The 14414-nt window shown below is 50.6% G+C and overlaps 2 protein-coding genes across 3 annotated transcripts in view; one reads left to right on the top strand and one right to left on the bottom strand.

Annotated features, from left to right (window-relative positions):
* The first annotated feature begins 2086 nt into the window (after positions 1-2086).
* HSH2D (hematopoietic SH2 domain containing) lies at positions 2087-10712 on the top strand. 2 transcript variants are annotated; one of them, XM_023534519.1, is made up of 6 exons: positions 2087-2373; positions 4684-4833; positions 6868-6957; positions 7897-8062; positions 8679-8813; positions 10066-10712. In XM_023534519.1, the coding sequence occupies exons 2-6, from the start codon at positions 4709-4711 to the stop codon at positions 10591-10593; spliced, it is 1044 nt and encodes a 347-aa protein (XP_023390287.1). In that variant the 5' UTR covers positions 2087-2373; positions 4684-4708; the 3' UTR covers positions 10594-10712. The 2 variants fall into 2 exon arrangements, with proteins under 2 accessions (XP_023390287.1, XP_011365195.1); XM_011366893.2 differs by having other exon boundaries at positions 10030-10712.
* A 1424-nt stretch (positions 10713-12136) lies between these two features.
* Positions 12137-14414, bottom strand: part of CIB3 (calcium and integrin binding family member 3) — a 6377-nt gene continuing 4099 nt past the window's right edge. Inside the window, exons 5-6 of the mRNA XM_023534572.1 lie at positions 13444-13639; positions 12137-12251 (exon numbers count right to left, since the gene is read on the bottom strand). Of these exons, the coding sequence (XP_023390340.1) occupies positions 12230-12251; positions 13444-13639 (218 nt within the window). The 3' untranslated portion in view covers positions 12137-12229. The remainder of the gene's footprint in view (positions 12252-13443; positions 13640-14414) is intronic.

Here is a 14414-nt window from a genome sequence, read left to right as displayed (position 1 = left end):
AAAATTAAGCTTCTCACCCCCACCCCCGCTCAAATTTGTCTCAACCCACGATAAAACAGAGGGGTCCCTACTCAGTGCCACTTGGGTTTACCATGTACCCTGCTGAACTCACACAGTCAATATCAACCCATGATGCCACCAAGATTTTCTCTTCTTGGTCCCTGCTGGCACCCATTTACCAAATTGTGCACTAGGCTCTAAGCCCCCTTCCTCACCTCTTGGAGTATCCCCACCCCCAAGATCTCAATTCTCTCTGGCTTTTGGCACATGGCTCGGCCACTGTTTGCCTCTTTTCCAGACTGGCCCCGCAGTGGGTTTCTTCTACTCATTTGGGATCCTCAAGACCACCCCACGCCTTTGCACCTGCTGTACCTTTGGTCTGGCAATCCCCTGAAGTCTACACAGCCCACTGTCCCATCAGGTCATAACCGTCCAGGGCTACCTCTGCAGGGAAGCCCCCAACCACTGCCTCCCTTTTCCTGCCTCATCTCTGTAGCATCTATGGAAACTCACTTCTCAGGGCCAACTCTTGTCTCCCCCTCAGCATGGAATCTCCGCGAGCCTGACTTCACCCCTGACAGCCATGATGAGATGGCATTGTAGTGGTCAGCCCCAAGGGCCACCCCACATGGGGCCATGGAAATCCCAATCACCAGCTGAGGCCTTCAGTGAGAAGTCCTGGTGTCAGAGGGGAAGGGGCCTTGGAGTCCTGGCCCCAGATCTCCCTGCTGGTCCCCTCTGGAAGTTCTTCTGGGGGCTGTCTGTCTATTCTCAGGTTCAAGGACTGTGTTCATTGACGAGCTGGGGATGATTCTGTTGTGATATTCTCAGGGGAGGACATTCGTTGGTGGGAGATCACAACCCCCAAGGTCAGGGGAGTCAGGGTGCAGACCTCTGTGGTGGGGCCTTAGGGCCAGGCATGTGGTAGACAGAAAGGCCCCATGTTCCTGGAGACTGAACTCCATGTAAATGAAGCCCTGATGGGCAGGCTTTCTAAACAGAAGTGTTGCTTGGGGACCTGTGATCCCCTCCCCAGCAGCATTGCTCCTCATCTTGGAGGTTGGGAGCCAGCCCATTGGGCTGTGGAGGACATGGAGGATCTGAGAGGTGAAGTGAGTCGCCCAGGGCGGCCCGGCTTGGGAGGCCAAGCCTGCATCTCCCCAGCCAGATACAAAAGCATCAGATTAAGTCACAGTGAAGGGTTCTGATACCCTTAACTGAGTCCTTTTCTGCTAGACTGAAGGTTGTCTCTACTATCATTGTCACGTGGCTAAGGAGGCCTATTATCGTGAGACTTCACAGATGAGGAGACTGAGTCCCAGAGAGGTTGAGCAACTCACTCAAGGCCACATAGTGGGTGAGTGAGAAACAGATTCCTTGCGTCTCCTGCTTGGGGCTTGTTGACCTGCAAACTCCAGACAAACCCCCCTTCATAGGAGCATAGCACCCCTGGAGACGCCCAGCTTGAGCCTACAATGGAGCTATCTAGACCTTCTGGGCCAAAGTGATAGGGCTGCAGGGAGGGCCGCCCCCCCGCCCCAGCCCCCAGCTCAGCCATGAGGATCTGGGTCACTCTGCCTGAAAGAGGAAGAAGTGGTTTTGCTCATGTTCCGGTGGGAGGGGAGGGCAACAGCCAGCACACATCCGGCCCGGTGGATCCGTTAGGCACAGGTTCCTACACTCAGGGCCCACAACGTACGTAAAGGCCCCCAAAATGTTTTAATGTTTTTAAAATCAGGAGAAAAAAATGAATATAATAATGAATATATAAGAATGAGGGCGACGCAGTTGTAAAATATAATTTTTAATGGTTTGGGCTTTTTTTACGGAAGTCATAATGTGGCCCTTTGCGCACGGTGAGGCCCGGCCTGCCCAGGCTCAGCTCTGCTTCAGGCTGCCTGTGCTGTTCCCTCCACCTAGAGCAGGGTGCCCCCCGGCCCTGATCGAGTTGACTCCTCCTACCCGTCTCCAGATGCCCCTTTTTACAGATCAGTTAGGCCCCCTCTGGGGATTTATGCAACTCCAGGCCCCTCTTCCTGACCGAATTTCTCACTCTTCATTACTCACTAGATTATAGATGCCGGTAGAGTGGGGTCTCTTCTCTATTCCCTGAGGATATGGCACACAATAGGTGCTCAATAAAGGCTTTCGAGGTCTGGGTGGAGCAAGGGTGCCCTCCACCTGCAGCTCAGTGGCTTTGTTGGTGCTCAGACAGAAGGCGAGAGGGGTCGGCCAGGTCCCGCCCTGGGGCTCACCTGCTTAAGGAAACAGGAACTGCCTCAAGGCAGTGGCCCCGCCCCACTGACGTGCAGACCCTGAATTGAAACCTAGGCTCCTACAGGCACGGGGACAGCCAGAGCGAGGGCCTTCCAGGTATGTTCCCTGGGTGGGGACTCCTCAGTCAGCCATGCACCCACCTCTGTGCCTGCCCCATGCTGGGTGAGGCTGGGGCCACCAAGAGACTCAGCCTCAACCCAGCTCTCTAAAGGACAGAGCATGGGGGCCAGACTGGGCCAGAGGGAGGGACAGGGCTGTTGGGGACCAGAGATGCATGAGGAATTTTCTGGAGACACCAGAAGGTGACCATTGAAAAATGGAACTAGAATTGAGAAAAAGGCATTCCTGGCAAGGAACAGCATGGGCAAAGGCGTGGAGGGGAGAGAGAACTTGATAGTTTTGGGTAGAGCAAGGATGCTGTTAGGGCTGGAACAAGGGAGATGAAGAGGTGGGGGAGGCCCTAATGCCAGTGTCAGGAGTTTGAAACTTTGTATGGCTTTATTCATCACTAAACTGTCTATTCATCAACACACACCCTGTACCCTCCTCTGTGCCAGCCCAGCTCCAGGTGATACTGGGGACCCAAAAAACTCCCAAAGAAACTAGCCGTGGGCCCAGACCTTGGGAGCCCCTAATACGGAGGAGACCGAACCAGACAGAGACACGCCAGCTCCATGAGGCAAGGCTAGGCCAGCGGCAAGTACCATGGGGAAAGTGGGGGACAGAGAAGGAAGCCGGTGCTTTATCCAGGGGAAAGAGGCAGGAAAGCTACCTGGAGGAAGGGACATTTTAGCTGGGTCTTGAAGGATAAGTAGGAGGTCTTCCAGCTAGAAAAAAGAACAAGCCTGTAAATATTACCCCATGCTAGGTCATTACTAGACTCATGAATATTTATTATATACATACAGGTGTTTTGTACTGGTCTCAGTCTATCAATAATCAGTGTGTGGCTGGACCAGCGTTGTGATTCTTGTTACGATTTCAAGACACACTTCAGCAATAACCATCAGGAAACATTTAAAAAAGGTTTATTTATTACTTACAGGACCTGGAAACTATACAACACACCTAGGACCAGACAGTGAGGCCACAGGTAGAGAGCAAGTGCACACACAAGGGCAGGTAGCCCAAATGGTCAATTATTGAATTCAACCCAGATCTCTAAAACAAAGGAGCCTCAGTGGGGGAAAGCAGCCTGGCCCTTTAGTCACAGGGGGCTGGCAATGTTTATTCAAGATCGTCATCTTTGAAGTGGATGGCACTCAAAGCTTAAGTCAGACACCTTTATTACAAAAAAAAGTAAGTAAAAACACACTGTCAGGGCTTACACTATGCCAGGTAAATATTATCATTATCCCCAAATTGCAGTTGGAAATTCAGGCACAGAGAAGTTATGTTGACTTGCCTAAGGTCACACAGCAGCTAAATGTGAGGGCTGGGGTTTGAACCCGGGTTATCTGGCTTTGATTCTAGACTCTTAAAGTCTTTCTCACCCTGCTTTATTAAACATTTCTTAATAGATTTAATTGCATTTGCCCTCAGATTTCTTTTGGGCTGCTCCCTGGGAGGTGTGCTTGGTATTTGGCTATGGCAGGAGAAAATCAATATTGACTAGGTTGGTCCACAGGCCTTCTCTCTGTGGAAGCAACCTGTAACAAAGGCCTTCTGCATTATTGAAAAATTAGATGGGGCCAGTGGGAGGGGGCAGGGCCAGTTTGGGGACAGAATTAAGGGTGAATGTGAGGGGTCAACCCAGCAGGGCATAACCCTTTTGCTGGCTTCGCACTGACTCCGTATCGTTTGGCAAATTGGTGCTGGTTTCTTTCTCTGTTGTCCAGCTAAGTGTCATTAGATCAGGAAGTCCAGTGGTACCTGAGCTTAAAATTGTTGAGAATGAATGTGAATTGACCACACACTTGACATGTTACAGGTGTCCCATCAGTGGCAACATTGGTGGCAGAAGCAACAGTTTGGGTCACACGTCTGTGGTGTTTAATGAAACCATGGCAATCCTTTCTGGCACCCACTGCAGGACCACTGCAGGTCACTCATTCACTTACCATCTCCTCTGGGGACATTAGTAGTTACTTAATATTTAAATAAACTCAGTTCTTAAACTTAAATACATGTGTTTGTAAAGGGAACTTTCCAGCATTTGCAGTAATAGAATAATAAGAATAAAAGGAAAAGGAAAAATCCTCGGAGGATTTTTGGGAGGAGTCAATGAATGAATGTGTGTAAAGCATTGGCACATAGTAGGTGCTCAAGAAACTCAAGCCAGTTTAAACCTGTTGCTCTGTCCAGCCTGGAGGACTTCTCAAAAGAAGAGGCACTATGAGCTGCAAGAACGAGACAAAGATGGAAGGTGAACCAGGCTTGACTCTCTCTCTTCTTTCCTGCCCCCAGGTGACACCTTCCCCGTCAGGAAGCCATGACAGAGGCCAGAAAGCTGCCCCCGCCACTCCCCCCACGACTGGACTGGTTCGTGCAGACACAGATGGACCAACTGGCCCAAGGAGGGGTCCCTTCGTGGTTCCATGGTGCCATCTCAAGACAGTGAGGTCCCACCCACACCTTCCACCCTGCCCTTTGCCATCTTTCTTTGTCTGCCCCCACCCTGGGCAGGTTTTCACTGTGGATTTCTGGGCTCAACTTGGCTAAGTGTGTTAAGAGGGTGAAAGGAGCTCTGGAGTCCGAGCTTGAATCCCACATCCACTGTGAACTCGCTGTGTGCTCTTGGGCAACTCACTTTCCCTCTCTGGACCTCAGCTTTCTATATACAAGTAGCCACCAGACTAGCACTGCCAGCGATCTGGCAGGTCCCCACATCCACCCTCAGCCAGGCCAGGCATCACCAATTAATGACAGCAGGATGCAGCCACAGAATCCATCTTAACACAGTGACTAAACAGCTCCTCTCAATCCATCAGGTACACAACTAACATGCATTTTCTACATCAGCTTGAGCTCTGAAGAGATGAACAAACTCACCTAGTTAGTTACCCCCAGGGCCTGGCTCTAATTAATGGAGTAAAGTACATTTATTGTAGGAAATTGAGAGAATGTTATGAAAGCCATATTCTGCAGAAAGGTAGACTTGGGCATGGTTTCTGAGTTACGGGGCGTGCCAACAAAATATGTGAGCCACGCACTGCAATTTGAAATGTTTTAGTAGTTATATTTTAAAAAGCAGAAAGGAGCAATAGGAATTAATGTAATTGTATCTTTTATTTAACTCAGTATACCCAAGATATTATCGTGTCAACATGTAATCTAAAAAATCATTCATGAGACAGTATATATTTTCCTCTATTTGTACTGTCTTTAAATAATTAATTAATTTTTATAATTAAAAAATTTATATTACAGTTGACATACAATATTATATTAGTTTCAGGTGTACAATATGATGATTAGACATTTATATAACTTACGAAGTGATCACGCTGAAGAGTCTAGTACCCATCTGACACCACAATAGTTATTATAATATTGTTGACTATATTCCCTATGCTGTGTACTATGTCTTTAAAACTTGTGTGTATCCTACACTTAAAGCACATCTTGATTTAGACCAGCCACATTTTAAGCACTCAGTAGCTGCACATGGTCCAGTGGCGTCTGTACTGGACAACGTGGATTGAAAGTCTCCCCATCTTGTCCCCACCTTACTCTCTGTGAACCCCAGAAAAATAGTAATAATGCTACTAAATGATAGTAATACCGTCAACCCTTGAACAACACGGAGTTTAGGGGCACCGACTCCCCATGCAATTGAAAATCCCTATATAACTTTTGACTCCCCCAAAACTTAACTACAATCGTTTCTTGGTATCTGTGGGGGAATCGGTTCCAGGACCCCTCACGGATACCCAAATCCACAGATGCTGAAGTCCCTTCTATAAAATGTTGTAGAACAATGCACACAGTCAGCCCTCCACATCCACGGATTTCCAAACACGGATTGAAAATACTGTGCAGAGGACCGATTTATATATTATTGAAAAAAATTCACATGTAAGTGGACATTGCAGTTCAAACCCCTGTTGTTCAAGGGTCAACTGTAATAACAGTGAACTTTTGTGAGCATGTACCAGGTGGAGGTTCCCATACTCAATGGTGCACATGTTTCATCTGTCCTCACATTGGCCCTGGAAGCGAGGGTTTACTGTCCCCTTGAGGAAGCTGAAGTCAGAAAGGGACTGACCCTTGCCAGGGGTCACACAGCGAATGAACAGCAGAGCTGGATTTTGATCTCAAATGCATCTGAGAACAGCTTCTGCTTTGTTACCTGTCACACCTGGATTGACCGAAAGGTGCCTTCCTGGGGGGATTCCAGGCACTGGGAAGGCAGGAAGAAGCTGTGGGAGATGGGAGGAGATGTGCCTTCAGGTCAAGGTCATAAGAGGCCTTTGCCATCTCTGTAGGAACATCCCTGTCCCTGAATATCCCAAGGTCTGAAACAACCAAGGGAAAAAAAATGTTTTTAGGCTGTTTGCTCAGACCCAGGATGACTGGTACACAAGGGATCTGGGCAGGACGCTGGGCAGCCAGACCTCAGCCATCTCCCTCCTGTTTGTGCCCTTCCAGGGACGCAGAGAACTTGTTGGAGTCACAGCCACTGGGATCCTTTCTCATCAGGGTCAGTCACAGCCATGTGGGCTACACACTCTCCTACAAGTAAGGCCTGGGCTAGGGGCCAGGGCAGGGGCAGGAGGGCTCTGGGGCTTTCTTGGAGGGGGCAAGGGTGCTTCATACCACACTTTCTCAGAGAACAACCAGATCCAGCCAGATTTGGTTAAAGAGTGGGCGGCTGCAGGTCTGGCTGTAACCAGCCGACTTGGGCCTGGTAATTGAGACAGTGTGTCTGAGAACATGGGCTACTGCCCTTCCCCTCGCCACTCCTCTCCCATCCACCATCTACTTGGCAACTCTCTGACTCTACCCAGAAGGACATATTAGGGAAACTCACGGCAGTCCAGCTCCTTGAGTCCTCGAAGCCTGATCTGGCATCCCAGTGACAGGCTTCAGCAACACAAGCTACTTCTCAAAAGGATTCCAGATCAGAGAAATAAGAAGCAATCCAATAGCTCCAGGGTTTCCTACATCGGGAAAAGCTTAGGCCCTGAGTCCCACAGTCTGACATTCCGTGTGACCTTGAACAAGTTACTCAACCTTTCTGTGCTTCCCTCAAAGTCCTCACCTCTAACACAGGAATGCTAAAATTAATTCAGTCTTGATGTGAGGATATAGTAAGCATGTAGCGGACCATTAATAAGTGCATCCATTCATTAACGGAGCAGAATGCCAGGCACACAGCCTTAGGCTGGGGCCTGATTCAAATTTTCATTATCGTTTCTATTGATCACTTACCCCTAGCCAGGGACCGAGCTAAGTTTTTCCTACAGTAGTTTGTTTCATCTTCATAAGAACTCCTGTTGTAGGTGGGGAAACTGAGGCACAGTGTGATTTAGTCACTGCTGAGTGTCACATGGCTGATGCAGATGGCAGCCACAATGCTGCCGGAGCAAGGGCTGGGGGGTGGAGTGGGGCTGGAATGAGGGGAGTGGGATGGGGGATGGAGTGGGGCTGGAATGAGTCCTGGCGGTGTCTCCACAGAGCCCAAAGCTGCTGCCGCCACTTCATGGTGAAGCTCTTGGATGATGGGAGCTTCATGATCTCCGGGGAGAAGAGGGCCCATGCCTCTCTGGACGCCCTGGTCACCTTCCACCAGCAGCAGCCAATGCGGCCGCACGAGGAGTTGCTGAAGCAGCCCTGTGGGCAGGCGAGTGTTGGGACCCAGGCAGGACGTAGCTGCCCTCCCAGGGGTCAAGCTGCCCAGACTCATTGTGCTCCCACCTGACCCTTTCAGCCTCTTGTGATTCTGTCACTCTCGTGGTCCCCATCCCTACCTGCCGACTCCACTCCTCCTGGTCTTTGCTCCCCCTGGCCCAGGCTGATTTTTCACAAGGGTTCATGTGCCAGGTAGAACCTTGGCTCATCTATAGAAATAGCATATTTCCTTATAAGCCTCAGTGGGTGGGGTCTAGTTCTCAGAAGCTGCTGTGGGAGGGACATATTTCCTTATAAGGGTTGGTGGGCATGGCGTAGGCCCACATAAGCTGCTGTGGGTGGGGCATGTTTCCTAATAAGGATCAGTGTGTGGGGCCTAGGCCCTAAGATATTGCTGTGGGAAAGAAATACCTCCTTATACAGGTTTGTGGGCGTGACCTAGACCCACCTAAGTTGCTGTGGGTGGGGCCTAGGCCCTGTTGAGCATGCTTCCTTACTAGGTTTGTGGGTAGTGCAGCCCCTGAGCCCTAATTATTAAAGTATGGGAAACCCGGCTCTACCTTTGTCCCCTCCTCGGGGCTGAGCTGCAGGTCCCCTCTGCCCCACAGAAGGATCCAGAGAACGTGGATTACGAGGATCTCTTCTTTTACTCCTATGCACTGTCCGAGGAAGCTGCCAGCACAGCCCATAGCCCCAGTGAACATGGGAATCCTTCCTCCCATCCCGTAGCTCCACCGAAGAAGGTATGTGACAGAAAGCTCTCACCTCCAACCTGGGGGAGGGGTAGGAGCAAGGGTGGCCAACGACCGGCAGAAGACACTTTCTAGAATGAGGATTAGGTCCTGTAGCTCCAAGCTTAAGACCTTCCAGTGAGTTCCCAAGGAACCAAGATTAAAAATCTTAACTGTGACCTCAGCTCCTCCTTCTGTCTATCACCAGCTCAGCTGCAGCCCCTCTGCCATCCCTTTTTGTTTTCAGACACACTAAGCTAACCACAGGGCCTTTGCACTGCTGTGTGCTCTGCCCCCAGATTTCCCATGCCTGTCTGCTTCTGTCAGTTCTTCAAGTGTCTTCCTCTCATCTCCAGACCTAAAGTAGCCCCCCTGCCTTCTCCATCACATCACCCCGTTTATTCGCAACAGAAGACTCCTCGCGATTTGAAAAGCCTCGTTTATTTACGGGTTTTCATGTTTCCTGTCTGCCTGCCCCTTCAGCCATCGCCCTTTAGGCGACAAGGGTATTTTTCCTCCAACTTCCATCGGGCATTGGTCAAGCCCTGTTCCTGGGAGATTTTGATTCTCTGGAACTTCTGGTCTGCCATGTGGCCATAGTGAGCGCTAGTGGCCAGAGAATGTCCCCAGGTAGAGTCCCTGTTGCTGCCATTTGGAAGTGGAGCTGGGGGCACTGAAGTGTTCAGGGCAAAGGGGATACGGGCGGGCCATCAACAGCATCTGCCACATCTGAAATCCAAGATTTTGGCCTGAACAACCCGGTAGATCAGGGGTCAGCAAACTACGGCCTGAGGGCCACATCCAGCCTACTGCCTGTTTCTGTATTGCCTGAGAGCTAAGCATGGCGTTTACGTTTTTGATTGGTTGAAAAAAAAATCAAAAGTAAAATAATATTTCATGGACTGTGAAAATCAAATGAAACTTAGATATCCATGTCCATCAAGTTTTGTTGGAACACAGGCCCACTCTCTTGGCAACAGCAGGGCTGAGTAATGAGACAGAGACTGCGTGGCCTGCAAAGCGGAAAATATTCGCTCCCTGGCCCTTTACAAAAAGGGTTTGCTGACCCCTGGGGGAGCTAGTGAAGCCGTTTACAAGATTAGTTTTGGGGGTTCACATGGAGACGTTTCTCAGAGCATCTGAGTGGGACCCAGATCCCAATTTCTGAAACAGATTCAGAGCTCTGGTGGGTGTGCTGGTCACAGGTCTCCCCCGCTCTTGATCTCAGGCCTCCACAAAGCCAATCCTGCTTCATTGCCCAAAGGAAGGGAAGCCGTCGGCAGAGATGGACAGAGAGCCCTTGGAGGAGGCCACTTCCTCCTGCCCTCCAAAAGCCCCCCTTGAGGAGGCCTGCCAGAAATTCTGGAAGAACCTCAAGACGCTTCCCCAGACAGGCAAGAGGATCCAGCAGCAGTTGAAATCCCACCTGGTAGCCGGGAGCTTGCCGTCACTCCGGGACTCTAGGCAATCAGAGGTGACTCATGGCTCAGGGGCCAGGGCTGGAGACAGGGCCTGGGACCATAACTTCTGCACAGACTCCATGGTGGCCACATCACTCAGAAGCCCGTCACAGCCCCAGGCTCAGAGAGATGGAGACAACTCCTCCAGGAAAGCCTTGCGATCAGCCAGCTGGAGTGTGGTGACCCCGAAGGCCAGGGGCCGGCACCAAGGGTTAGTAAGAGCTCTGTCCTCACAGGCATCTAAACCAGAGCCAAGGGGCTTAGAACCCCAAGAAGACTGGCTCCCAGAGGAGTACAATACACCGCCACCCTTTGCCCCTGGGTACTGCTAGAAGTTTGCCCTGGCTCTGGGACCCTTGTGGCCAGGAGCTGCTCGCACCTGGACTCCTTGCTCACTGCCCACCAGCCCTCGGGAGCCTGAGAAATGTAATAAACACGTTGCTTGGGTTTGGTCTTGCAATTGCCGGTGGAGTTATTTGAATAATAATGATCAGTTTCAGCAAGGGTCTGGGGCACCCACGGTGTGCTGGACCCTTTGGGTTCATTATCTCTTTTATACTGCTGAGCAGGCCCATCGGGTAGGCTCCTTTTGCACGTTTTAAAGAGGAGACTGAGGTTCAGAGAAGACGAGAGGTGTGGCCAAGGTCACATGGCTATGGGAGGAGTGTCAGTGCCAGGATTGGAAATGGCAGTGTTTTGGAGCCTTTTTCCTCATATCCCCAGCACTAGGGCTCAACTCCCAGTGTGCCCTGGCCACTCCTTCCTCCTGAGTTCTCATGCAAATGCAGGAGATGAGACTGGCGGAGGGCGTAGCATGCAGTGAGCACTCCCTGACACCACCGTCAGCTTTAGGAGAAGCATATGTGTTGTTTGCTTTTAAAAGGGAGTGGTGGCTCAGGGCATGGTTGGGGTGAGTCCTAGGGGAAATCCTGGATCACAGGACTGTGTGATCTTTGGTGAGTCACTAGACCTCTCTGAACCTGTTTGCTTGTCTGGAAAATGTGGAGAAGAGCAGTCCCTCTTTCTCAGGATGACACAGCAGGATATGCATAAAACCTGGGGTTTTGGGGCACAGTAGATGCTTAATAAATAGGGGTTAAGATGGGAGTGGACTCTCTAGAAATGATACACAGTAGGGGTGTCTGGGGAGGTCCCTGGGCTGCTCTCAGTTGCAAGAATGACCACTCTTTGGACTGACCGGGGTCATAGATGGGGTCCCCAGCGTGACCACTCACGGAGTAGGTATGGGCTCCCCAAACCTACAAGGTGTAGAGGTCTGAGATCTGGAGTGAGCTGGGCCTGGGGTCAAGTCTGCCTCTGCAGATGACTTGAGGTATTGGCCTTGGACAAGTCACTCTGTTCTCTCTGCATGAAGTATGACTGGTGCTTGTCCAGCCCTGCTAGGATGTCACAGACAGCCAGTGTAATGACAGAGGGCAGATGCTTAATAAACTATAAGGCCCTATCACTGTCTCAATGAATGACCTTCCTGCTACCCACTGAGAGTCCCCGCCTCCCCTGGCAGCTCCAATGAATCAGCAAAGAGTTAAAACTTCAGTCCCTTTGAGGAATTCCAGGATTGAGGAAAAAGGGGACTTGAGCAGCAGCGGGTAGGGTTCGGCCTTGGGGGGCCTTGGGGTAGGATAGCATGGGCCTTGTCTCCACACCTTGTCTGCCCACCGAGACACGCAGTGAGACACTTCCAGCCCTAACAGTGGAGGGCGATCTAGAAGTCAGCCTCTTCCTTGTACACAAAGGGAGCTGGTGGCTCAGTAGTCACATCCGAGGTCACACGGGGAGGGCGGAGATGAGATCCCAGGCTTCCTCCCTCCCATCTGCCAGGTTTAAGGTAGAAAACATGTCATTCCAGCAGGTGTGACTCAGTGTTTATTCCCAGAGCCTGGATTCCTTGGTGGGGTGAGGGGTCACCCTGCCCTCCTCTGGCCCAGCTCCTCCTCCACATTATCCTCAGATGCGGATGTGGAAGGTGCTGTGTGCAGAGAGGAAAGGAGTCAATGTCATCAGCCAGACGTGACCCTCCTGCATCCTCTACCCTGACACTTTTTCTGGGAGTCCCCAAGGCAGGCCAGGAGCCACCTGGGGAGATGGATCCCCCCACAAGAAGCCCCGGGCTGTGGCCGTCCTGACCCCCACCTCCAGGGGTTGGGAGCACATTTCTTTGGGCTGGAGTTTACATTCCAAACTTGCCGTGGGACTCTGAGTGAGTGGCTGCCCCTCTCTGGAACTCAGTTTGCTCTCTCATGAAATGGTGATAATAGCTGTCTCTCCTTCCTTAGGGAGGATTGAGGGCTGAGAGTGGGACACACAGAGGGTCCTGCGTCATCCCATTATCATTATTCATGTCCCTATCTGCCAGGAGACCAGTCTTGCTTATCCAGGGTAGAGAAAAAAGGCCTTCTGTACGTGCAAGGACACCACCAATAATAACGGCCACACCAGCAAGCACGGCACACAGTTATCGAGCACCTACTGTGTGCCAGGCACTGCTCTAAATTTGTTCCATATACTAACTTGGGGGTCAGCCAACTTTTTTCTAGACTAGAAAAATAGTTGATATTCCCAGCTTTGCACAACGACTCAGCTCTGTCTAATAGCTTGAAAGCAGCCATAGACAATACAGGCACAAATGAGTGAGGCTGTATGCCAGTAAAACTATGGATGCACCTGGAAATTTCAATTTCATATTACTCGTATGTGTCATGGAGTATTATTATTCTTGGATCCTCCCCTCCCCAACCATTTAAAAATGTAATTTAAAACCTATTGTTCATGGGAGGTACAAACACAGGTGGTGGACCGCCTCCAGTACAAACTCATGTAACCCCGCTATCCGCCGCACAGTGGGGACTCTGATTCTCCCCAGGCTGCCAAGAATGGCCGTACAGTCTATTTACTGCAAAATGTTCAGGCAAGTGAGCGCTGAAGTCCAGCCATGTTCCATTCGCCCGAAGAGCTGTGACTAACCACAGGAAGTGCCCATGGGACCCCTAATTATCCTCATTTTAAAGATGCAGGGACTGGGGCCAGGGGGATCAGGAAAGTTCCCCAAGTTCACAAATGAATAAACAAAGGAAACTTCACAAAGGAAGTCTGTGAACTAGTTTTGTAATGTCCCTTCTCACACATGGAGATGTGTTGTATGGAGCAGTAAAGAGTGTCACCTGAGGAAGTCGGGTGCCCGCAGGATCATGTTCTGGAAGTCTTCCAGGGACAGCCGCCCGTCGTGGTCCCCATCAGCCTCATCCAGCACCTTCTCGCATACCAGGCTCACCTCCTCGGCGCTTAGCTCCCCCCGCGTCAGCTTGGTCACCGTCTGCTCCAGGTCCCACATACAGATGTAGTCATCATTGTTAAAGTCTGCGTAGTAGGATGGATGGGGATGTTGGGTGGACAGACAATAGGTGACAGGTAGGCTGGGGGAGCGTGGGCCCATCTTGTCCCCATGTCACAGAGGAGGAAAATGAGACACTCGGGGCACCCAAGACCCTGGGGGGAAAAACTGGGTCTTGCTTGTGAATTAGGCAGGGACAAATTCATTCATTCATTCATTCATTCATTCAATGAGTATTTATCGAGCACCTACTATGATAAATTTGTCATTCATTCACTCACTCAACAAGTTGTGTGCCAGGCACTGTGAAACATTTTCATTCACTCATTTAACGAGTATTTATTGAGCATCTACTATGTGCCAGGCACAGGAGAAAGATGATGAACCAAACAGATACTGTCGCTACCCTGGATCATCTCAGAGAGAAAGTCAATAAGAAGTGAACAGATCAATGAATAAGAAATTAAGCGGCACTTCTCTGTGTTAGAAGAGATATAGGATGGGGCGGGTGGAGAATGACTGGAAGCAGGAGCTACTTTTGACCTAGACTTCAAGAAGCCAGGGGAAAGGTGTTCTGGGCAGAGGATACAGTGGAGGCAAAGGCCCAGAGGCAGAAAGAGTTTGGTGTGTTGGAGGAAGAATGAGGCCAATGTGAGCAAATACAGTGAGCAATTGAGTGAATAGAGTGAGCAAAGAGATGAGGTCAGGAGGTAAGGGGTAGGGTGGAGGACAGGGCAAAGCTGGGCCTCAAAGCCCTTGGGGAGACGTTGTGACAGCAGGGCAGTTCCTAGTCTTGGGCCT

This window comes from Pteropus vampyrus, unplaced genomic scaffold (assembly GCF_000151845.1).
Source record: "Pteropus vampyrus isolate Shadow unplaced genomic scaffold, Pvam_2.0 Scaffold126, whole genome shotgun sequence".
In the NCBI taxonomy this organism is placed as follows: Eukaryota; Metazoa; Chordata; class Mammalia; order Chiroptera; family Pteropodidae; genus Pteropus; species Pteropus vampyrus.
This window is presented reverse-complemented; position numbering and strand designations above follow the sequence as displayed.

Coding starts and splice junctions, on each gene's coding strand:
- HSH2D (XM_011366893.2), top strand. CDS start 4,709: ATGACAGAGGCCAGAAAGCTGCCCCCGCCACTCCCCCCACGACTGGAC. Junction 4,834..6,867: donor CATGGTGCCATCTCAAGACA/GTGAGGTCCCAC, acceptor GTGCCCTTCCAG/GGACGCAGAGAACTTGTTGG. Junction 8,814..10,029: donor CCGTAGCTCCACCGAAGAAG/GTATGTGACAGA, acceptor TCTTGATCTCAG/GCCTCCACAAAGCCAATCCT.